At 49.3% G+C, this 25,560-nt stretch overlaps 1 protein-coding gene across 1 annotated transcript; it reads left to right on the top strand.

Annotated features, from left to right (window-relative positions):
* Positions 1 to 5,598: 5,598 nt before the first annotated feature.
* On the top strand, positions 5,599 to 7,859 carry NRSN2 (neurensin 2). Its single transcript, XM_068987863.1, has 2 exons — positions 5,599 to 5,784; positions 7,434 to 7,859. The coding sequence occupies exons 1-2, from the start codon at positions 5,599 to 5,601 to the stop codon at positions 7,857 to 7,859; spliced, it is 612 nt and encodes a 203-aa protein (XP_068843964.1).
* The last annotated feature ends 17,701 nt before the right edge of the window (positions 7,860 to 25,560 follow it).

The raw sequence follows: 25,560 nt of genomic DNA, 5'->3' as shown, positions 1-25,560 counted from the left end.
CTGTGTGGATCACAATAAACTGTGGAAAATTCTGAAAGAGATGGGAATACCAGACCACCTGACCTGCCTCCTGAGAAATCTGTATGCAGGTCAGGAAGCAACAGTTAGAAATGGACATGGAACAACAGACTGGTTCCAAATAGGAAAAGGAGTACATCAAGGTTGTATACTGTCACCCTGCTTATTTAATTTATATGCAGAGTACATCATGAGAAACGCTGGGCTGGAAGAAACACAAGCTGGAATCAAGATTGCTGGGAGAAATATCAATAACCTCCGATATGCAGATGACACCACCCTTATGGCAGAAAGTGAAGAGGAACTAAAAAGCCTCTTAATGAAAGTGAAAGAGGAGAGTGAAAAAGTTGGCTTAAAGCTCAACATTCAGAAAACGAAGATCATGGCATCTGGTCCCATCACTTCATGGCAAATAGATGGGGAAACAGTGGAAACAGTGTCAGACTTTATTTTTGGGGCTCCAAAATCACTGCAGATGGTGACTGCAGCCATGAAATTAAAAGACGCTTACTCCTTGGAAGGATAGTTATGACCAACCTAGATAGCATATTCAAAAGCAGAGATATTACTTTGCCAACAAAGGTCCGTCTAGTCAAGGCTTTGGTTTTTCCAGTGATCATGTATGGATGTGAGAGTTGGACTGTGAAGAAGGCTGAGCGCTGAAGAATTGATGATTTTGAACTGTGGTGTTGGAGAAGACTCTTGAGATTCCCTTGGACTGCAAGGAGATCCAACCAGTCCATCCTAAAGGAGATCAGTACTGAATATTCATTGGAAAGACTGATGCTGACACTGAAACTCGAATACTTTGGCCACCTCATGCAAAGAGTTGACTCATTGGAAAAGACCATGATGCTGGGAAGGATTGGGGGCAGGAGAAGGGGATGACAGAGGATGAGATGGCTGGATGGAATCACTGACTTGATGGACCTGAGTCTGAGTGAACTCTGGGGGTTGGTGATGGACAGAGAGGCCTGGCGTGCTGTGATTCATGGGGTCACAAAGAGTCCTGAGGAAACGACTGAGCGACTGAACTGACTGACTGACTTGTTCCCATGCTTGAGCTTTCTATCCTGTTCTTCCAAGGGATTGGCAGCCAGACAGATCTTTTCAGAGTGCAGATCAGAGCACATCCCTTGCCTCTTTACAACCTTTCCATGGCTCCCTACTACTCTTGGGTTGAAAGCCAAATTCCTTACCTTGGCTTGTGAGGCCTTGAAGGAGCTCAGGTCTGCCTGCCTCTCCAGCTTCATCTCCTGTCACAGGGGAGGGCTTCAGTCTTGACTTCCAGGAATTCCTCTTCCTCTCTCTCTCTCACACACACATATGCAATTAAAAGTGTGTAAGCAGGGCGTACAAAGCACTTAGAGAAGCCCTTTGCACTCCCGGAGCATCGTATATTTGCTACTATTAGTCTGTGTTCAATACGTGGCTACTGAGCTCCCAGTTCAATGCCAAGTGCCATGTGAGGCTCGGGGATACAATAGTGAGTGAAGAGGAAGTGTCTTCTCTTTGCAGAGTTCATGCATCCCTGTGTCCCCCACTTCCAACCCAAGGAAAGACAGACTGGACACTCAGGGCATAAAAGCACATGTGTGCAATGGTGCCTGAAGAAGCTTGGAGAGGCGTGGTGACTTTGCTAAGACCATACAGTAAAAGTGGGACAAAGCCCAGGCTGTGGGTGGACACATGACAAGGAATGAGGCTGCCTGGCAAGGGCTGGCTCTCCAGGGAGATGGGCGGGAAGACACACACTCCCCAGGATGGAGCTAGGGGTATGCTGGGAGAGAGAGCAAGGGAGGATCCTTCCAGAAGAGAAAGGACTTGTCTCCCCCAACACCTCCTCTCCCACACCAGCTCCCTTCTGAAGCTAAGTGGCGCCCATCCTCAGCAAGGGGTAGGGACTCACAGAGGGAAAGAATGGACAAAAGACGGGGGACTCGGTGAGAGGGTGAGGACTTTAGTCAGACAAGGGGATTCTGATGCAAGCAGGAGGGCACTTCTTAGTAGGAACCCAGGGGGAGAAAGGTGGGGCTCAACCATGGGTGGGGGCTGGGAGAGAGAGCAGGAAGTCTGTGAAGAGGATGGGGCTGTGGCCAGGAGAGGAGCCAGTGAGGGGTCCCGAGGGAGATGGAGGCCCAGAGGGAACCAAGGATGTAGTGAGGAAATGTTGGTGTTCAGTTGCTCAGTGGTGTCCAGCTCTTTGCAACCCATGGACTGCAGTGTGCCAAGCTTCCCTGTCCTTCACCATCTCCTGGAGTTTGCTCAAACTCATGTCCATTGAGCCGGTGATGCCATCCAACCACCTCATCCTCTCTTGTCCCCTTCTCCTGCCTTCAGTCTTTCCAGCATCAGGGTCTTTTCTAAACAGTCAGCTCCTCACATCAGGTGACCAAAGTATTGGAGCTCCAGCTTCAGCATTAGTCCTTCTAATGAATATTCAGGGTTGATTTCCTTTTCTCCAAGTGAAGAAATGAAGGTTCAGCAGAGTCAAGGGTCTTCAGTCAGAGGGCTGAGAGATTGATGGAGCAGTCAGGGGAGGAGTTTGAGGGACTGCATGAGGGAGGTGGTGGGGTCTCCGCGAGGGGTCTGGGGTCTCAGAGGGAGAAGGGACTTCTTGGAAGGGGAGAGGGGCTCACAGCCCTGCAGGGGTCCGCAATCTGCAGAGCCAGCCCTCGGGGCGGGCTGGCGCCCCCGCCACCCCCGTGTCACCCCCCGCCCCCCGACTGCGGCGCAGGCGCCAACACAACCCGCTTCTGCTCTGCTTGTGCTCGCGCTCAGCAGAGACCGCGGACCAAGAGGTGAGCTCAGCCCCGCTCCACGCGCGGCCCGACCCCCGCCCCTCCTCCTCCCAAGACCCGGAGAGCCCCCATCCCTGCCGCATCCCCAGTTTGGCCGTGTCCCTCCTCGGGCAGAACGGCGGTGCCCCAGCCCTGGTGTGCCTCGGGCTTTGGGAGGTGGGGTCCCAGGGAAGGAGCAGGGGTCAGAGGTCTCACCAGCCACCCCGCACTAGCCCCCACGCTCCGAGACCCTTCAGGGTCGATAGGCTGGGCGGAGGCCTCCAGGACAAGACCCCACCCACCTCTCTGCGGAAAACTCATCCCCACCCCTCTCTGCCTCAGTTTCTCTCTAGGGAAAAGGATGCGCTTAATCTCGACCAGGGAACCTGTGGTCGGGTCTGAAACAGTGTGAGTTAGGGGGCGGGGGGAGTTGGCCTGCTTTCCTGGGCCTCGGACCACCCCCTCCCCGGCACCTTCTGGCCAGAGAGACATTGGATGCTGGAGTGAGAGGGTCTGGGGGTCTGGGAAGGAGAACTGAGACCCCATTAAGGCGAGAGACTCCATCCATCTTCTGGCCCTTGCGCTTGTCATCGCTCACCTCCTGGCCGCAGCCTCCATCCCCCGAACCCAGGAGCCCCCTCCTCTTCCCGGAGCTCCTCCCGCTTCCTGCCTAAGGACAGCTCCCTGGCGGTTCCTATGGCAACCTAGGTCCGGGGTCCTCAGCATCCTCTCCCTCCCTTCCCCACACCGCCTGTCCGCCTCCTGGCAACCCTAAAAGGAGAGGGAGGGGCCAGGTCGACGAGCGCGGGGGCAGCGTCAAGGTCACCTTCCTGCTCCGACGCCAGCGGGATCCGGTGATCGTGTGTGTTTGGAGAAAAGGAACATTGAGATGCAAGGGAGGAGCTAACCCAGGCGGACGAACCCCGCGCCCCTCCCTGCCCCCTCCCCTAGGACCATCCATCAGTGGTTGTTGTCTTCTCACCCACCCCGGCCTCCTCCCCGGGGCGGGCCCCGCTCTGGCCAACCCTTCTGTAGAGTCCCGCCTCTGCCCGCCCCCCTGACCCCGCCCCCGCCCCCGCCTGCCCCCGCCCCCGCCTGCCCCCGCCCCCCTGCCCCCGCCCCCCTGCCCCCGCCTGCCCCCGCCCCCGCCTGCCCCCGCCCCCGCCTCTGCCCGCCCCCCTGCCCCCGCCCCCGCCCCCGCCTGCCCCCGCCTGCCCCCGCCCCCGCCCCCGCCCCTGCCCCCGCGCCGCCGTCTCTCTTCACCGACTTCGGTCGGTCTTCTTTCTCCGTCTTTCGCTTTTGGTCTTGCCCTTTCCCCATTGTCTGTCAATTGCGGGAGAGAGGGCGGGGCGACGTCTTTTACGCTTTTTCCGTTCCCCTCGTGCGCTTTGGGTGAGAGTTGTGGAGAGCTGCGATTTATGGGCGAGTTTTTAAGCCGCACCTCTGTGCCGGTGTGGATCCATAGGATTACGTCCAATACGCGCTGTGTGTGTGTGTCTGTGTATATGGGTTTGTGTGGTGTGTCTCTTTGTGCTGCGTGTCTCTACATGGTCTACGTGTGGCTGTCTGTATGTCTCTGTGGTGTTTGTGTGTTTGTGTTGGGGTGTGTGTGTGTGCATCTATCTGTGTATGTCTCTGGTGTGTGTGTGTATGTGTGTTACTATGGTATCTGTGTGCTGGTGAGTCTCTCTACACAAGGATTTGAGGGCCACAGTTTAGAAATGAGAGGGGGCTAGAAATTTGTCTTATCCTTCAGTGTAAGCACATTACTTCATTTTGTTTGAAGGTGTTCAGAGGGCCTTTGAGCCATCATGGGGTGGAGGGGAGCCCAGTCCCTCCCAGCATCTCACAGCCCCTTTGCTTTTAGTCCTAAGGATACCCTCCATTCCCTAGGCCTCAGTGTCTCCACTTGTGAGAAGCAAGGTCCTTAGAAAGGTGTCTATAGAAATCTGATCTTGAACCTCAACCCTGTAGCCTGAAGGCCTCCGATTGTCACCTTCTGTGGAGTCAAGATGTCTTGGGACTTGGAGATTTTTGCCTTCTGAAAGGGCAGCCCTGGGGAGGGATTTTTGAGGACCTTGCAGTTCGGAGAGCTCCACCCTGTGGGACAAGTGGCAGCCATGGCAGTTAACCCCCAGAGTACCTTGAAAGGCGAGGAAATTAAGGGGAAGACATTTGGAGAAGAAATGGAGATGAGGAGCTCTTACTCTAGACATGGGACTCGAGATGTTCAGGATGAAACAACAAAGACATCACAGTGATAATCACAGAAGCTATCATTTCTTGGCACTGGACACAGTGACTGTATGAAGCAGGTATATGATCAGCTCTGTTTTACAGCTGAGGAAACTGAGACTCAGAGAGGTGAAAACACTTGTTGGACGTCACACAGCAAGGACGTGGTGGATCCTGGATTCCGAACTAGCCAGTCAGGCTCCAGAACCCACAGTCCCAGCCTGGGCTACCTCCAGAGTTAGCATGTACATTTATTGCCACCAACAAATTGCCGGGCTATGGGCTAAACATGCACGGCCTTGGCTCATTCTCACTATACTCAGGGAAAGACACATCCCTCAGATCACAGGCATCTCAGACCTCATCTCTTCTAGTATACCCTTGGACAGGGTCAAGTGCCCTGCTCTGCCCGAAGGGCAGGCTCTGCTGAGTGTGAGGTGCCTAAAATGTGTGGAGAGGTAAAAGGAGCATGAAAATTCAGGGGTCCTTGGAGAGTCTCCATGGGCAGCCCTCACTGACCCCTCTCTCTGTCCACTGCACCTGGCCCACCCCACAGGGACCCAGGATGCCGAGCTGTGACCGTCCCTGCAGCTGCAGCCGAGGCCCTAACGTGGAAGATGGCAAATGGTATGGGGTCCGCTCCTATCTACACCTCTTCTACGAGGACTGTGCAGGTACCACCCTCAGCGATGACCCTGAGGGGCCTCCCGTACTGTGCCCTCACCAGTCTTGGCCCACACTGTGCTGGAAGGTAAGATGGGAAGAGGAGCAACTCGTGATGTCCTGTGGTTTCAGGGAGGAGGTGGGACCAGTGAATGGAAAGGAAAGGGACTGTGTAGCAAGTTAGAATCTTGCATGTTCAGGCAACAGGAAAGCCAACTCAAATGAGTTTCAAGAATAAAGGGGAAATATTACTTATTTTATAGAAGAGACCAGAGGTTGGGTATCTTCAGGCAAAGTTCGATCCAGCAGTTCAAACCATCACCCTGAAGACTCAAGTTTTCCTTCAGCCTCCCTTTGATACCCTTGCAGCCCCTTAGCATCAGGTGGCCCCCACGTGTTCTCCAAATGGCTGCTTCCATGATGACCCTCAGTCTCTTATTCCACACCATCTGAAGGAAATCAGAATTTCCTCCTGTATTTCCTTCAGAAAAGAAACAATGCTTTTCACTTGCAGAAGTACTGGCAAGTTTTGCATCAGCTCTGATTGGGTCACTTGCCAAGCCCTGAGCTAATGACTATGGCCAGAGCGATGGTATGTGCTGACTGGTAGGAAGAAGGATTCACCTCATTAGATCTTCCTGTGGCTTCCCAGTGATATGTTGAGGGACTGTTGCCAGGGAAGTGGAAGACATGGGAGAAACAAACAGTCGATGTCCTTAGCAGCCACGGAGAGGGGTCAGTTAGGGAGCACCGTGTGGGTAAAGGTACGGAGGTGGCATGAAGTAGGTATTTACAGTGCTCTTTGATAAATACCGTATCAAGTTTGAGACAAAGGGTCCCTCCTCTCTGCTTTCAAAAGGCTTCACTCTAGTGGGAAGGCGAGATGCCAACCTGCACAGTGAATGCACAACTTCGGGCCCAGTGTACATAGGATGCCAGGACAGAAAATGCCCTCAGTGCCTGGGGTGATCAGGGAAGACTTCCAGGAGAAAGTACATATTTTAAGTGTTTGAGCACCTCCTTATTGCCAAGCAGTGTGCTAGGTTTTGGGGGACACAGAATTTAAGACGAGGTGGCCCCTGTCTTTGAGGAACTCCTAGTTATGGTTCATCTAGTCATTCTGCAAACGTTCCCTCAGCTACTTCTCTGTATGAGCACCATGTTAGGCACAGAAGCCCCCTCGGGAGCCCAGACAGACTGTCTCTGACGTCATGGCTTTCTCCGCTCTCAGTCTGGTATAGCGGGCAGACACCATATACATAACCAAAGTACATGTCCGAGTGTGCACCAAGGTGAGTGCACTGAGGAACAAATGGGCCCAGAGTTTGCATGAGTACAGAGCAGGGCACTTGACCCTGTCCAAGGGTATACTAGAAGAGATGAGGTCTGAGATGCCTGTGATCTGAGGGATGTGTAGAAGTTAACCCAACAGAGGGTAGAGGTAGAGGGTAGATGGGACAGAGGGGTAAGATGGGACCCAAAGGATGATGGAGGCGGAATCAAGGCTGGCAGAAGAAGTCCACTGCTGGGTGGGGGCTTCAAAGGAAATTAGTCCAGAGTCCTCAAGATTCCAAATAGAACATGACAGTTTGTGCCTCTTGTCAGATCCTAGTAGGTGTGTCTATGACCCCATCTCTTAAAGGGTTACCTTAAAGTCCAGTTGGGATCCAAGGTGATCCCTTGGCCTGGGGCCCCAGCAGACTCTGACTACCTCCCAATCTGTCTGCCTCCCTCCAGATCAGCTTATCCTCTGGTGCCCTGCTTCTGCTGCTGGGTATGGCGGCCCTGATCACTGGCTATGCAGTGCCCCCCAAGTTGGAGGGCATCGGAGAGGGTGAGTTCCTGGTGTTGGATCAGCGGGCAGCCGACTACAACCAGGCCCTGGTCACCTGCCGCCTGGCAGGCACAGTGCTCTGCGGGGCAGCTGGAACCCTGCTGGCCATCTGCCTGATCTGGGCCATGACTGGTTGGCTGGGCCAGGACACCAAGGCGGAACCCTTGGACACTGAAGCCGACAGCCAAGTGGAGGTCTTCGGGGATGAGCTGGAGCAGCAGCTGTCCCCCATCTTCCGTGATGCCAGTGGCCAGTCTTGGTTCCCACAACCCACCAGCCACTTTGGGCAATCCTCTGTGCAGACCATCCAGCCCAAGCGGGACTTTTGAGTTGCCCATGCAGCCAGAGGAGGAGCCAGACCTGGGGTTTAGAGGCTTCCTCCTTCCCACCACAGCCCACCTTCCCACCATATCCCTAACTTATCCCTTTCAGTGGGGTCCCTTCCATGGAAGCCCCTAGAAGGCCCAACCCCAAGTCAGAAAGTCTGGACCTCACATCTCTGTGTCCCTTCCCAGGGGTGAGGCCCTAACTCATCCAAGATGCCAGCCTTCCCTGGGTCCCCACAAAACTGCCCACCCATCCCTCCTCTACAAGGCCACTCAGAAACAGAAAACATCCCGCTCACCCTATCCACACTCTTTCCTCTATATGACCTTGGGCAAGTCCCTTACCCTTTCAGACCATCGATTCCTGCCTCTGTACTATGAACTATGTGGACCAGATTCTAGAGTTCCATGACTTTCTTTTTCGCCCCAGGATATAAGTATTACCTGCCATAGGCAAAGATGGGGGAGGGGTAGTAGGGTCCTTCTTACCCAATGACCCCTCCCTCTGTCAGCTGCACCAGGATGCCTTGGGATGAGTCAAAGATTCTCACTAGGACCAGAATGGTGTGAAAACATTGACCCCCTACAGTATGATTTCTATGCATTTTGCTGCCAGAGCCCCTGAGTCCACCCCATCCTGAGCTAGTCTCAGTTTACAGATAAGGTGGTTGAGAGAGGCTAGCAGTCTGCCTGCCTGAGTTTGCAGGAACTTGGACCCACATCTCTAGACTCTAGATCTTGTTGTACGGCTAGAGCAGGATGCCACACCTTCCTGACCTTCAGGGGACCCCCCAGGGGTGGCACAGGTTTGTCCCAGAGAGACTTGCTGTGGTTGTTCAGTCACTCAGCCGTGTCCAACTCTGCAACTCCAGGGACTGCAGCACGCCAGGCTTCCCTGTCCTTCACCATCTCCCAGAGCTGGCTCAAACTCGTATCCATTGAGTCAGTGATGCCATCCAACCTCTCATCCTTGTCCCCTTCTCCTCCTGCTGTCAATCTTTCCCAACATCAGGGTCTAGTCTCCCAGAGAGACTGGCTGATGCCTAATGGTCCCAAGTGGCTCAGAAGATACTTTGGACATGCTTTTAAATGGTCTCTAAGAGCTAGAAGACAGGAGAACTGGAATGTCTTTGCCCCTCAGAGCCCACCCACCTAGAAACCATCCGCCACAGGTCTTGACCTCACACTGCAACAAATGTGCCTTCTGAAGGCACTGGTCCATCTCCTCAGCCAAATGCAGCTTCTCTGTTCCCAACCACTAGGGGGAGCTCCAGGACAGCTGGAGAAAGAGGCCCAAGGCTCATGCCTCTACCATCCCCCCTCAGTCTCACCGAGTCGGGGTATGGGAGGGTAGGGGGAGTTGGGGCAGGCCATCCTGGGAGGGTCCTCAGTCCTCCTCCAGCAGGCAGTCTCTACTGCCTCTCCCCATCTTTCACCCTCCCGCCCCTCCCCCTGCCTTTCAATAAACAGCTGACATGGATACTGACTTTGCTTCTCTTCTCCCTGACCACCAGGGGCTGGGAAGGGAGGAAGGAGACTTTTATGACACCTACTGTGTGCTGGGCAATTAGGTCCATTATTTCTCATGTGCTCCTCACAATAATCTTTTGAGAAAGTGGATGATTATCATCATTTTACAGGTGAGATGGGAAATTTCTCAGCCAACTTGACAAATATCTGTCCTCATCTCTGAGAAGGATGGGAGGAGGGGGTTCTGAGAGCCAGAGCTGGAGCTAAAAGTGGGATCTTTTCCAGGAAAATAAATACAGTTAGCCTCCTCTGGCACTCACTGGAGGCCAGGCCCTGTTTTCAGGGCCTTCCAGACAGGAGCCCACTGAACCTTCACGACAACATATGAGGTGTGTCCTAAGTCGCTGCAGTCGTGTCCGACTCTTTGCAACCCGATGGACTGTAGCCCGCCAGGCTCCTCTGTCATGGGATTCTCCAGGCAAGAATACTGGAGTGGGTTGCCATGCCTTCCTCCAGGGGATCTTCCCAACCCAGAGATCGAAACTATGTCTCTCCCGTCTCCTGTATTGGCTGGTGGGCTTTTTACCACTAGCACCTATGAGGTGGGTCCCAAGCTGCAGGCTTGGATTTCCACATGAATTCACCTACACGTTGAATCTCAGCTCTGCTCTGCCAAACCAATCTCCTTGCCATCCCTCCCGCTCCAGACCTGCCCTCCTCTGCCGCCCACACCTGAGGAGAGTGGCGGCTCCAGCCATAACCTTGGAGTCATCTTGACTCCTCATAGCCTGAATCCAAGCCACCAGCCAGTCCTGTCAACTCACCCTTGGAGATGCATCAGTACCTCAGTGCTCCCCATCATCCGCAAGGCCAGTTCCCTGGATGGAGCCATGGGGAACTCTCATCTGGATTATTGCACCTGCCTCTCTGTGGTCTCCCAGCTTCCTGCTTCTGTGTGCCCATACATGTGTGCAAGTATGCAACACGCACAGAGTTTGATCTTTACAGGGCACTCACACACATCCTGGATGACATAGGCTAGGCAGTGTGCCTTCTCTGCTTGGAATCCTCTCGTGGCTTCCCCCTCATTTGGAGTAAAAGCCAAAATCTTCCCTGTGGTCTGCAAGGCCTGATGCGATTTGCTGATACTCTTCTTGCGTTGTCTTCTCCTGCGGCCTCAGCTCCCACCATCCTGTGGGGCCTCAGCTCCCACGTCCTGTCCCCCTCCAGCCAGACCAGCCTCCTGGTTGTTCTTCCAACATCAAGCCCAACATCTGGCTAAGCCCTTTGTCTAGCTCTTCCTCCCTGCTGGCGTGCTCTTAGTTTAGCACTCGGTCAGTCCCTTTACCTCCTTCAAGTCTTTATGCAAATGTCACCTTCTCAGTGAGCCTTTAAAAGGTGACCACGCCCCCATTCCCTGTTCCCTGTGTACTTTGGGTGTTTGCTTTCCTATAACATTTTTTATCACTTTTCAAATACCAGATAATTTTACTTACATGTTCTAGCATCGTTTGTTACCTGTCTACCCTTGCCATAATATGAGATCCACAAGGGCAAGGATCTTTGCTTTGTTTACAGACATATCCCAAGTGCCTACAACAGTGCCTGCCACTTAGTAGATACTCAACAGAAAAGTGTTGAATAGATCCACCCTAATTTTATGAATGAGGACTGTGAGGCTTAGAGACATTAAGCCACTTCTCCAAGGCCACCAAGTAGGGGCAGAGCTGGACTCAAATGCAGGCAATCGGCCTGAGGCTGCAGCTTGGGCCCTGCACTGTGCTGCCTTTTGGTGTGAAGGCTCAGACTTGGGGGCACAACATCAAGTGCTCGCAAGTATATCCTGATGTTTGTTGCTAGGTGGAAATGTGAACAGTGTTCAGAGATTTTTTGTTCCAGAGAAGTTGGGAATCCAAGATTTTATATGAGGTGGCATTCATTTTAAACATCTGCTTCAGAATCTGAGCACTGCACGTGACAGATTTCTGGGACAGCTTCAGACTCTGAGCTGCCATGTGTGACCACTGACCTTCTGGGTTTGCTCTCACAGCTGATTAGGACCAGGGATAGAATTTCACGCTTACAAGATTGTCCAGAAAATGGAGCCACTCCACTCCAACACAGAATATCTATGTCACGTAATCTTTTGTTTCCAGCTGCCACATGGGCAGCCAGCACTTGTCTGTAACCCCAGTAAGTCTCAGGCCTCCCCATAGCCTCGTCCCTACAGAGCATCCCATTTCGGAGGAGAATCCAATAACCAGAATTCATTCCCAATAATGCCAACTCTCTCTGGACTCCCTGAAGAATGTTGAAAGAGGTTAACTCTCATACTTTGCTAATGGGGTGTGTGCTGGGTGAAACAGTGTTTCCCCAAAGTTCATATCTACCTGGAATCTGTGAATGTGACCTTATTTGAACATAAGGTCTTTGCAGCTATAATAAAGTCAGAATGAGGCCATATTGGATTAGGATGGGCCCAAATTCAATAACATGTGTCCTAAAAAGAAGGGGTAAACTTGGATGTGACGCAGACAGAGGGAAGACACCCACATAAAGATGGAAGCAGAGGGTGCACTGATGTGTCTACAAGCCAAGGAGCAGCTAGGTTTGTTCGTGGCAGCCAGAAGCTGGAAGAGGCGAGGAAAGGTTCTTTCCCAGAGCCTTCAGAGGGGAGCAAGGCTTGCTGACACTTTGACATCAGACTTTTGGCCTCAGAACTATGCAACAATAAATTTTTGTTTTAATTTATGGTACTTTGTATGCAGCAACCCCAGTGTGGGGTGTGAATTGGTACAGCCTACAAGAGAGGCAGCTTAGCAACATACAAATAGAAAGTACAGACCCCTACCTCTTGAGCAGGTCAATCTGAAGGTTCAATTCTACATGTTGGAACTGCAACATTGTAACAGAGAACGTTTGGAAATAACGCACCCGTGTTTATTGACAGGGACTAGTTCATAAACCCTGGTAGCCTTACATACTGGGACTCTACATAAAAGAATGAGAAAGCACTTCATGAACTGATCTGAACTGATCTCCAGGTTAAACTGTTAGGTGAAAAGGCTCCAGGTGCAGCACTATGACCACCTCTAAGCCACTTGCATAAAAAGAAGAACAGGTATGGACATTGCTGGTATATGTGTAAAATCTCTCTTGACTTCGGTTGCCTTTGGGGAGGGCACTGGGGACTGGGTGGCTGGGTGGCTGGATCGGGGTTGGAGGGACCCTAGTACCACATTCTCTTTTATCCATTTTGAATTTTGAATGGTGTGAATATTACATTTTAAAAAATAAATAGTCTTAACCTTTTAAAAATAGTATAACTGAATACACTTAATAAGGGAGAAGGTACAGATCTTCCTTGCAGAAGAATTTTTAATTAATAAATGCAGAAGAATTGAGAGAAATAGGGAAATCACCCTGAGCACACTGCAGGAATCATTGCTGCGGGTGAAACCCACCTGTGAATGCTAAAATGAGTGGGTGAAACTTGAAAGCTAAGCAGTAGATCTCGTAGTCTCAAAGTATCTCCTCTCCAAATATTTATTAACTTCCATAGGTGGGATGGCAGTGGCAGTTAACATGTGTCCACAGGTCCTTTGATGTTCCACACCCCCGACCTCCACCCCATCCGGCAGTGAAGCTTAGCTCTCCTCCCCCTAGAGTGTGAGCCAGACTCGGCAACTTGTTTTCTGAATGTGGAAAGAGAAAAATGGTGACCTCATAGTGGAGACATCTGCCAGGCACTACCTTAAGCAAATGATCAACATTCGTGTCTCCAATATCAAGTTTAGTTGGTTTTATATGTTACCAAGTCCAGCCTTGCTCTGCTTGCCTCACGGCAGGTCAGTAATTCAGGGGACGGTGTTGAGGTAGGGAATAAAAACTTTACAAGGAAAGCCGACAAATGGAGAAGATGGCAGACTAATGTCTCAAAATAACGCTCTTATCAGAGTCTGGATGCCAATTTCTTTTATAGAGCAGAGAGGGGTGTTGTAGCCATGAGTTCCAGGAAACACACTCACTCAGAAGGACAGTGCAGATAGTGGAGTACCGTTTATTACACCGGCGGGCCCAAGGCAGATTCACCTCTTAGCCAAGGACCCCGACCAGCATTTGTGAAAATCTTTTATACCCCATGTGTACGTGTCTGAACCCACCACTCCAAATTCCTTGAGACTTACATAAACCAAGAAAAATACAATCCCAATAACCCCATCATTCACGTGCTATGTGCTCATGTGCTCAAATAGTCAAAGAATTCACCAACAATCAATAAACCCGAGGTTACACTCCGACAGATACAGAAAAATTTATGGCCTGTCCGGAGGAAGGGGTGATTAGTGTATGTTTTCTCTTAGGCGATGAGTAACCTAGATACGATCTTCAAGGTTCCCCTGTCTGGAGGGGGTCTTATCCTTCTGTTGTTGTTTTCATAGGCACTAAACACAGAGTTCAGAGCCCATTGGAAAGGTGGCCGAGCATGATAAGCACGAGCAGGCCTAAGATGGAGTCCAGGCCCTATGAATTCCTTCTTCAGTGGGAGGAGGTGAGGAAGTCCGTAAGTCTTACAAGTATCTCCTGGAATGGCCAGTCCTGGGAGGGGATGTGTTAATTTCTTCTCTCTGGTAGCCATTCACAGGTGGACAGGGTCAGAATGTTTTCCTGAACAAAGGCACTTTGGCTTAACCTTTAGGCAGAGGGTTAGGGTTCCCCAAAGCAGGCCATTGTATATATACAGTATACTTTTAGTGAACAAAAGCAACACAGGTTAAACAAAGTAAAAGAAACAGATCCAACATATAGTTAGATTTTTGTTCTTCCCTGTAACATATGGGCCCTTGAAATGATGCGATGAGAAGCATACTTCACCTGTGTTGGGTTCTTCTCCAAATCCAGAACTTCAGCCTAATTATGGGAAAACCCCAATTGAAGGACATTCTACAAAACATGTGACAAGCTCTCCTCAAAACTGTAAAGGTCACAAAAACAAGGAAAGGCCAAGAAACTGTGAATGATTGCAGGAGAGCAAAGAGACATGGCTGAAGGGTATGTAGAAGCTCCCCCTACTGAGTTTGCAAGTCTTCTGTAAATCTAAAATTATTAAAAAAAAAAAAACTTTAAAAAATAATATAATTGTTCTGGTTAAGATGGAGTAACAGGAATTAGGTTCACCCTTCCCACTGGATGAACCAAGGAATCCGCCAGGAAAACCAGTACATGGCAGGAGACCTACAGTCACCCCACTGACCTCTCTGAGAGAGTTTCAAAGCCATGGCATAGATTTCTATTCTCTGTCTCAATATGAACACGTAGACAATCAGTAAGGATATGGAAGACTTGAACACTATCAACCACCTTGACCTGATTGGCATTTGTAGGGGGTGCCACCCAACAACACCAGAATACTCAAGGCTTTGGGCCTCAGTGGCTCCTGGAAACCCAAGGAGCCCATGCTGCTGCTGGTAAGTTGCTTCAGTCACGTCCGACTTTGTGCGACCCCATAGATGCAGCCCACCCGGTTTCCCCATCCCTGGGATTCTCCAGGCAAGAAGACTGGAGTGGGTTGCCATTGCCTTCTCCAATGCATGAAAGTGAAAAGTGAAAGTGAAGTCACTCAGTTGTGTCTGACTGTTCGCGACCCCATGGACTGTAGCCTACCAGGCTCCTCTGTCCATGGGATTTTCCAGGCAAGAGTACTCGAGTGGGGTGCCAGCGCCTTCTCCACGGGGACGCTAAATATACTTACAGCTTATAGCTGCCTCAAGGGTGCCCTCTAGTGTTCCTGAAAGGTGATGGCGACTCAGCAGTTTGACAGCTTCCTTGCACCTGAGGGAAGCTGTTTCCACCAGCCTCAGTTCAGTTCAGTAGCTCAGTCGTTGTCCGACTCTTTGCGACTCCATGGACTGCAGCACGCCAAGCCTCCCTGTCCATCATCAACTCCCGGAGTTTACTCAAACTCAGGTCCATTGAGTCAGTGATGCCAACCAACCATCTCATCTTCTGTCGCGTCCCCTTCTCCCCCCTTCCCCGGTCTCCTCCCGCCTTCAATCTTTCCCAGTGTCAGTCTTTTCCAGTGACTCAGTTCTTCACATCAGGTGGCCAAGGTATTGGAGTTTCAGCTTCAACATCAGTCCTTCCAATGAATATTCAGGTCTGATTTCCTTTAGGATGGACTGGTTGGATCTCCTTGCGGTCCAAGGGACTCTCAAGATTCTTCTCCAACACCACAGTGCAAAAGCATCAATTCTTCAGCGCTCAGCTTTCTTCACAGTCCAACTCTCACATCCATACATGATGACTGGAAAACCCATAGCCTTGACTAGATGGACCTTTGTTGGTAAAGTAATGTCTCTGCTTCTTAATATGCTGTCTAGGTTGGTCATAACTTTTCTTCCAAGGAATAAGTGTTTTTTAATTTCATGGCTTCAGTCATCATCTACAGTGATTTTGGAGCCCCCCAAAATAAAGTTTGTCACTGTTTCCATTTCCCCATCTATTTGCCATGAAGTGATGGGACCAGATGCCATGATCTTCGTTTTCTGAATGTTGAGCTTTAAGCCAGCTTTTTCACTCTTCTCTTTCACTTTCATCAAGAGGCTCTTTAGCTCTTCTTCTCTTTCTGCCATCAGGGTGGTGTCATATGCATATCTGAGGTTACTGATATTTCTCCTGGAAATCTTGATTCCAGCTTGTGCTTCATCCAGCCCAGTGTTTCTTATGATATACTCTGCATCGAAGTTAAATAAGCAGGGTGACAATATACAGCCTTGATGTACTCCTTTTCCTATTTGGAACCAGTCTGTTGTTCCATGTCCAGCTGTAACTGTTGCTTCCTGACCTGCATACAGATTTCTCAAGAGGCAGGTCAGGTGGTTTGGTATTCCCATCTCTTCCCACCAGCCTACATACCCTCTTATCTCTGAGGTGGGAAGACCTGGGAGAGGCAGGGAGGCTAATGGGCAGCGTCCAAAGCCCAAACACCAAACACATCACTACCCAGAGGCTGTCCCTCCCCGCTGCGGGCTTGCACCTCCTCCCTTATTCCTGCTGGGGTGGTGGTGGGCATGTGTGTGTTTATTTCTCAAGTCCAGATTCAAGGGAGCTCCTCACCCCTTACTGGATCAAAGAAGGGGTGACCTGGAGATACCGTCTGCCTCTGGGGGCGCTGTGCCAGGGCAGGGAGCTGAGATGCCCTAGGGTGTGAGAGAGAAACAAAGGATATTCACATGGGTGGGGAAGTATTAGCAGAGGTGGAGTGAGAGCCTGCTGAGGAGTCCAGGAGCCAGGAATTCAGCAACATTCATGCCCCAAACTCTTCATCCCAAATGAGAGCAGGCTGAGAGTGAGGCAGTCTACTGGGGTTCAAGTCTCTGTGTGAGCCTGGGCGTTTCTTAACCTCTCAGTTTCTTTGTCTCTGAAATAGGAACAACAAGACACCAATCCCTTGAGATTGTTTGAAGACGTGAGTTTTCAGCCATGCCTGACACCCAGAAATGCCTAATATTAAATAAATGCCAGTTATTGTCGAGGAAGAACAGAAATCTGTGGTTCAGAATTAGCTGGCAATGCACAGGTTCTAATTGGAGACAACTCAGGCAAGGTCCTGCCCTCCAGGGCCTCACAGTTTAGAGGACAGGACAGCCTTGTGGGCAGACAGCAGAGCCACTGCTGTCACTGAAGGACGGGGCAATGTGGCATCACAGAGGAGAGACTCGGGGAGACTCATGGAGGAGCACACCCCGCGCTTGTCTGCAGCGGGCTGTGTGCTCACCACTTCTCATTATCTAACTCTTCTGGCCCTCAGACATCCATAAAGTAGTTGCCATGATTTCCAACTCCCAAAAAAGAAAACTGGCTCAGAGAGTTGAAGCATCCTGCCCAAGTTCACACAGATGAGATCGGAACCCAAACAGCCCAGCTCTAGAATGTTCCATAACACTGGCATCCATAACTGTAGAAATAACCCAATCAGCACAGATTCTACCAGCTAGTCGGCCTGATAAGGGATAGGTTTGTACTCAGAATCCCTCACAGGTCCACACAGACAAAGGCAAACATATATGGGTCTACCCAAATAAGCACCAATTCCTGCCATGGCAGATGCTGAGAAAATCCTCTGGAAAACCACCCCAGGGATGGTATGCACTGTTAGAAAAAAATGACTTCACAGACACATATATCCATATGCATATTGATGGGACCATACACAAGCCTTCGGATAAGCATGTTACATGAGTGGGTGTACACCAGTATATATTCACGTGTACTCCAGTGGGGGTATAAGTTATTGTGATGACATTCTGTAGACATACCAACACAGTGTGTATTTGCACTTACGTTACTATTGATTTTTTTTTTTTTTTGGCTGCCACATGTATTGACTATCTACAGTGTGTAAGTAAGTAAAGATAAGGCTCAGAGAAGTGAAATGTCCTGCCCAGGGTCACATGGCTACTAAATAGATGATACTGAAGCTCTGGTCCTGTGATATTAGGAAGTGGAGTCTCTCTCTTCTGTTGTGCAGATGTGTTCATGAGTGAACACTCTGCACGACTGTGTTCATGGTTCCCACACTGACATCCTCTATGACCTTGAACATATCACGTGTTGTTCCCAGCCACATCCTCACGTGTCCATTCACAGGTGTGCTCCATGGGTGTGTGTGTTGATGGGACCACTAACTCTGGTTCCGCTCCAAGTCTCAGCTTGGGTTGGCATCAACTGAGGGCTGCAAACTTCCTGTCTCAGCCTCACCAAGCCCCAGAGCACATGATTCAAAGCCAGGCCCTGGGCATCAGGCCATCAGGAGCCTGCTGATGGAAGAACTCACAAGGTTTCATAAGTATCTGGCCCAGGACATATGATCAGGGCAGGGACAAGGAGGGAGGAAACCAGGCTGTCCACTGGGTGTGCATCCGGGGAGTGTCCAGGACCGGGTTTGGCAGAAGAGCTGCCAGGACCTGGAATCAAAAGGGCGCTTTGAGGATGCAGGCTGTGTGAGGGAGGAAGGGAGCAGCGCAGCCCCATCCTGGAGGCCCTGAGTGAATGGTGAGTGAAGGAAGGGGTAATATGTTAATGATGGAAAGAGGAAGGGAGTGAATTTATCTTCTCTACAAGCCTTGAGCGTCTCCCCTGGGGTGGCCCGGGGCTGGGCCTGGGGATGCTCGGTGAACAGGATGGACACAGTCCTGCCTTGCCAAGCTGAGAACTCCAGGGAGACCAGTCAGGCTGGAGGCCTGGGAGGACCTTTGACCCACAAAGTGGCTCAGACAGTGTGAGCAATCCTCAGCATGCTACAATGTGTGTGTGTGTGTGTGCGCGCGCGCGCACATGCGCTCACAGCCTGGTATCTGCCAATGCCTGTGAACACAAGTGCAGCCTCCTCCTTCCTCTTCCAGCCCCCACCTGCCCCTGCCCTGCCCTACATCGAAGCTGCTCCTTCCTATCAGCCCACACGCTGGACCCCAGGGCTAAAGACCTCCCAGCAGAGAGGCCCCCGGTGCTCTCAACGCCCACCTCTCCACCAGGAGCCCCAAGAGTTATGAGGAACACATGCAACCCAAAGTCACCTTCCTAGTCCTGTGTGCAAGGGGTGTGCCCAGGCATGTGCCCCGCATCCCAAGCACTGGAAACATAGGGAGGCCCAAACAGGTGTGTAAATGGCACTGTGGCCACTGAGTCCCCACTCTTGGCACAGGCACTGTGCTAAGTGCTTTGGAGATACCCTGACCAGCCGGGTAACCTTAGGCATGGCCTTCAGCTTCTAATCTAAAAACTGGATTGATAATAACCACTTCCAATCTTGCTGTTCGAATAACTCAAAGCATCATGATCTCAATACATGACAATTATTTTTCCTCAGTCCTTGTCTTCCCAGCTATATCACCTATTCCTCAACAGCATCCACTGGGTCTCATATCTCTGTTTCTCCCAAGACATAGCATCACACGGGACTCACTGTAAGCACTGCTGAGCAAAGTTGCTTATTTTTCATATATAATCATATTAGCCCCTAGCCTTTATATAATCATACAATTTTGAGCTTTTATTATATGTCAGACATGTGCCGAGCACTTTGCATTCATTCATTTAACAGTTATTAATTGGATACATAGAAGGTGCCCAGCTGTGTTCTAGACATGGAGAGGCAGCACCTCTGCCCTCAGGGTTTCTTCCTTCCAGTGGGGGCAGGAGGGACAGGCAACAGCAATTTAATTCACAGAGATCAGTTCAAACCTTGACAAGTACTATGAATAAAATAAGATGGAGTTATGGTTTAGAAAGGGCTTCCCAGGTTGCTCAGTGGTAAAGAAACTGCCTGCCAATGCAAGAGACACAGCAGATGCGGGTCCAATCCCGGGGTTAGGAAGATACCCTGGAGAAGGAAACGGCAATCCACTCCAGTATTTTTGCTTGAGAAATCCCATGGACAGAGAAGCCTGGCGGACTGCAGTCCAGGGGGTCACAGAGTCAGACACAACTGAACATGCATGCATGCATGGCTTAGAACAGACCTCAGGGACTGGGGTGGGGCACCGTGCTTCCAGAGTGCTCAAGGAGGGCTTCTCTGAGGAAGTGATACTTGACCTGCAACCTGGAGGGGGAGGAGCCTGAAGAAGTTCCAGACAGATGGAACAGCCAAAGCAAAGGCCCTGGGGCAGGAAAAAGTTGGTTTGTTCAAGGAGTAGAGAAAAGGACAAATGGCTGGAGTGGAAGGAATGAGGTAGGTGGAGAAGGAGATGACTCAGCAAGCCAGGCAGGGGTCTGAAACTGCTCCTGGGAACTGTGCAGATTCCTGGCTGATTCCAATCGGCTAGGCAGGGCGCTGATTGGAGGCTGAGTAGGGATTCCAGCCCAGGTCTGTCCATGCTGCCTCAGACACATCCATATGACTCACACCAATGTATGCACATCAGCACACACTCACTCTGCACTCTGACCCACAATGAGGCGTGTGGGCTTGACCATCGCTAAGTACCCAAATACAGAGTGACTAGCTGAGACAGCCTGAGATTCTAGTGTTTTCCCTATCTTTTTTTTTTTTCTTTTTTTTTTGCTGCACTGGGTCTTTGCTGAAGTTCTCATACTTAGTTGCCCCGAGGCATCTGGGATCCTGGTTCTCTGCCCAGGGATCCAACCCATGTCCCCTGCATTGCAAGGCAAATTCTTAACCACTGGACCACCAGGGAAATCCTTCCCTGATGTCTTAAGGGACCAGGCAGGAGGGCTGGATGTTACCTTCACCCAGCCTTCCAAAAGCTCTGGGCCAAGGAAAGGTTAAATGGCAGGAAGAGGGGAAGGGCTTCCTGAGGAAGGGGTGTGGGAGATTTGGGGTGACCTATAGGGGTGCAGAGATGGGAGAAGATGATAGAGACAGCCCATCTGGGAGGAGGAGGAGAACCAGGATCAGAGGGAGCAGAGGGAGTTGAGCATTTTCAGAAGCACAGCCCCTGACAAGCTGACCTCTGGGCCTCCTTGCACCTCCCTGGGGTCACCTCCCAAGATGGGTCACTCACTGCCCACCACGGAGACAGCCAGGGCAGGACAAAATTTGAGGACTTCCGCTTCCACTTCTGCTTCATAGGCAGCTATAAAATGTGAAAAGATTCACCTGTCAGAGCGAGAGAAACATACAAATCTGCATGAAGTCACTTTCATTTTTTTTTGAATCGGATAGATAGAGATCAAAAATTTCGATAACACCCTGTGCTGCCCAAGTTTCGGGGAAAAAAGCTCTCACACGCTTCGCATCAGGAGGTAGATTGGTACAATCTTAATGGAGTATCATCCAGAAATTTGCACCAAGAGTGCAAATGGACAAATTTTTTGAAAAAATAATTTTATTTATTTATTTTGGGCTTTTTTCTAGCTGTGGCAGGTGGGGGCTGCTCTCTAGTTGTGGTATATGGGCTTCTCATTGTGATGGCTTCTCTTATTGCTTAGCATGGGCTCTAGGGCTCTATGGTTTGTACTAGATGACATGCAGACAAAGCCCTAGCTCTGAAATTCTGTGTCCTCCTGCTAGACCAAGCACCTAGAGAGCAGACACCATGTCTTTTTGCTCTTTAATTTGATCAGTTCACTTAAACTGAGTAGCTACCACCGCCAGACTCTGGATTCTTCATTTCTTTCCCTCCACCCCACATTCCAGTGCCTGGCATGGGAGTTGGTGCACTGTAGGGATTCAGGACAAACTTCTCGCAAGCAGGTGGATTCTTTACCAGTGAGCCTCTAGGGAAGCCCTGAACAAACTTTTGATTTAGCTTCTGGGAAATTACCTCTGCCTTTCTCTCTACTCCCACATGGATGAACATCACAGCATTGTTTGTAACAGTGAAAGACTGGAAATAATGACATGTTCAATCACAAGGGATGGTTGCAATAAACCAGTACATCCCCACAAGGAAATATTACAAAGCTGGAAAAAAAAATCAGGGAATGTTTTTCTGAACTGATGTGACATAATCCACAAGACAAACTGTTAGATAAATAGGAAGAAAAAAGCAACCTGAAGGACTGTATGTATGACCCCATTTGCATAAAAAGGGGGAAATAGTCATAACTTATGTCTTAAAGGAAACACATGCGATTGATTGCCTCCAAAAAGAGGAACAAAGGGGCTGGAGACAGAAATCAGAGGGAGATTTTTAAACCCCTGTACCTTCTGAGTGCCTGAAGATCTATGGATGGAGGTTCATGACATTGTACGAGAGACAAGGATCAAGACCATCCCCAAGAAAAAGAAATGCAAAAAAGCAAAATGGCTTCCTGAGGAAGCCTTACAAATGGCTGTGAAAAGAAGAGAAGCAAAAGGCAAAGGAGAAAAGGAAAGATATACCTGTTTGAATGCAGAGTCCAAAGAATAGCAAGGAGAGATAAGAAAGCCTTCCTCAGTGATCAGTGGAAAGAAATAGAGAAAAACAATAAAATGGGAAAAACTAGAGATCTCTTCAAGAAAATTAGAGATACCAGGGGAACATTTCATGCAAAGATGGGCAAAATAAAGGACAGAAATGGTATGGACCTAACAGAAGCAGAAGATATTAAGAAGAGGTGGCAAGAATATACAGAAGAACTATACAAAAAAGAGCTTCACGACGCAGATAATCACGATGGTGTGATCACTCACTAGAGCCAGACATCCTGGAATGTGAAGTCAAGTGGGCCTTAGGAAGCATCACTACAAACAAAGCTAGTGGAGGTGATGGAATTCCAGTTGAGCTATTTCAAATCCTAAAGGATGATGCTGTGAAAGTGCTGCACTCAATATGTCAGCAAATTTGGAAAACTCAGCAGTGGCCACAGGACTGGAAAAGGTCAGTTTTCATTCCAATCCCAAAGAAAGGCAATGCCAAAGAATGCTCAAACTACCACAAATTGCACTCATCTCACACACTAGTAAAGTAATGCTTAAAATTCTCCAAGCCAGGCTTCAACAGTACGTGAACTGTGAACTTTCAGATGTTCAAGCTGGATTTAGAAAAGACAGAGGAACCAGAGACCAAGTTGCCAACATCCGCTGGATCATTGAAAAAGCAAGAGAGTTCCAGAAAAACATCCATTTCTGCTTTATTGACTATGCCAAAGCCTTTGACTGTGTGAATCACAACAGACTGTGGAAAACTCTGAAAGAGATGGGAATACTAGACCTCCTGACCTACCTCTTGAGAAATCTGAATGCAGGTCAGGAAGCAACAGTTAGAACTGGACATGGAACAACAGACTGGTTTCAAATCAGGAAAGGAGTACGTCAAGGTTGTATATTGTCACCCTGCTTATTTAACTTCTATGCAGAGTACATCATAAGAAAAGGTGGGTTGTGTGATGCACAAGCTGGAATCAAGATTGCTAGGAGAAATATCAATAACTTCGGATATGTATATGACACCACCCTTATGGCAGAAAGCAAAGAAGAACCAAAGAGCCTCTTGATGAAAGTGAAAGAGGAGAATGAAAAAGTTGGCTTAAAGCTCAACATTCAGAAAACTAAGATCATGGCATCTGGTCCCATCACTTCATGGCAAATAGATGGGGAAACATTGGAAATAGTGGCTGACTTTATTTTGGGGGGCTCCAAAATCATTGCAGATGGTGACTGCAGCCATGAAATTAAAAGACGCTTACTCCTTAGAGACTTCCCTGGTGGCTCAGACAGTAAAGTGTCTGCCTACAATGCGGGAGACCTGGGTTCAATCCCTGGGTCAGGAAGATCTCCTGGAGAAGGAAATGGCAACCCACTCCAGTATTCTTGCCTGGAAAATCCCATGGATGGAGGAGCCTGGTAGGCTACAGTTCATGGGGTCACAAAGAATCGGACAGGACTGAGTGACTTAACTTTCAACTTTTACTCCTTAGAAGAAAAGTTATAACCAACCTAGACAGCTTATTAAAAGGCAGAGACGTTACTTTGCCAACAAAGGTCCATCTAGTCAAAGCTATGGTTTTTCCAGTAGTCATGTATGGATGTGAGAGTTGGACTATAAAGGATGCTAAGTGCCGAAGAATTGATGCTTTTGGGCTGTGGTGTTGGAGAAGACTCTTGAGAGTCCCTTGGACTGCAAGGAGATCCATCCAGTCCATCCTAAAGGAAATCAGTCCTGAATATTCATTGGAAGGACTGATGCTGACACTGAAACTCCAATACTTTGGTCACCTGATTCGAAGAACTGACTCATTGGAAAAGACCTTGATGCTAGGAAAAATTGAAGGCGGGAGGAGAGGGGGACAACAGAGGATGAGATGGTTGGATGGCATCACCGACTCAATGGACATGAGTTTGAGTAGACTCCGGGAATTGGTGATGGACAGGGAGGCCTAGCGTGCTGTGGTTCATGGGGTGGCAAAGAGTCAGACATGACTGAACTGAACTGAACCTTTTGGATTTTGCACCAAAACATAAATAAAAATATTTTCAAATCTGCCCTCTTGAAAATATTGTATTCTCACACATTTCCTGCTCCGAGTTAAGTTCTGTCCCCCTGGACAGAACGTCCTGGGAGAGAAAAAATACCTGTCTGCCAGGACAGGCGACCAGGTATGAATCCTGGTTCTTTTGTGGGCCCTTCAGATGACCTCAGGCAAGACATTTTCCTCTCTGGTTTGTACTAGATGACATGCATACAATGCCCCAGCTCTGACATCCTGTGTCCTCTTGCTAGACCAAGGACCTGGAAAGCAGACACCCTGTTTTCTCGCTCTTTTATTCATTCAATTCACTTAAACTGAGTAGCCACCATCACCAGATTCTGGGTTCTCCATTTCTTTCCCTCCACTCAGCATGGCAGTGCCTGGCACGGGAGTTGGTCTCCTGTAGAGGTTCAGGACAAACTTCTTAGCTTATGAAAGAGAAATGGATGTTTGGGCAGATGTGTGGTGAATAGTGGATGGACAGGTTGATGGTAAATGATGGTTGAATGGATTCATCAATATACAGTAAATGGATCGATCTTTAAGACAACAGGCTTCCCTTGACTATGCAACCTTCCCCACAGCTACCATTCATTTTTGTACTCCATTTTGTAGCAAAAGTCTTTGAAAAAGTTGTTTGTACTCACTGTCTCTGATTCTTAGTCTCTCTTCAATCCATTCTGATCATATTTCTACCTTCCCATTCCATCTTCATTGAAACTGCTCATGTCAGAGTCACTAAGTTGCTATAAGCTCTTTTTTGTTATTACATCATCTGTTACATCAAATGTATACATGTTATTTTCCCTGCAGTATTCCCAGCCTTTAGAACAATGACTGGCAAGTAGTAAGTACTCAATATATATTTCTTGAATTAATATATAAATGGTTTGATTGATGCTGGAAAGATATATAGGTGGTGGTTAGTTGGATGGATGAGGGCTGAATGGCAGGTAGATGGAAGAATAAAGCTACGGTCGGAGAAAATTGAATAGCTAAGCAATGGGGAATGGATTACAGGTGAATAGCAAATGGATGGATGAATGATGAATAAACAGGTAGAGGGATTTAATTCATTCAGCTACTATTCACTGAGTACTCACCTTGTGCCAGGCACTATACCAGGTACTGGAGATATACCGGTGAGCCGAATTAGCAGGTGCCTGCCCCAAGGGAGCTTACAGCTTAGCAGGGGAGACAGATACATGCATAAATAATATATAATAATTATATATAATTAAACTGTACAAAAAAGATCTTCATGACCCAGATAATCATGATGGTGTGATCACTCATCTAGAGCCAGACATCCTGGAATGTG

Source organism: Capricornis sumatraensis, chromosome 15, assembly GCF_032405125.1.
Source record: "Capricornis sumatraensis isolate serow.1 chromosome 15, serow.2, whole genome shotgun sequence".
In the NCBI taxonomy this organism is placed as follows: Eukaryota; Metazoa; Chordata; class Mammalia; order Artiodactyla; family Bovidae; genus Capricornis; species Capricornis sumatraensis.
Note: the sequence above shows the minus strand (reverse complement) of the source record. Positions and strands in the feature narration are given on the sequence as shown.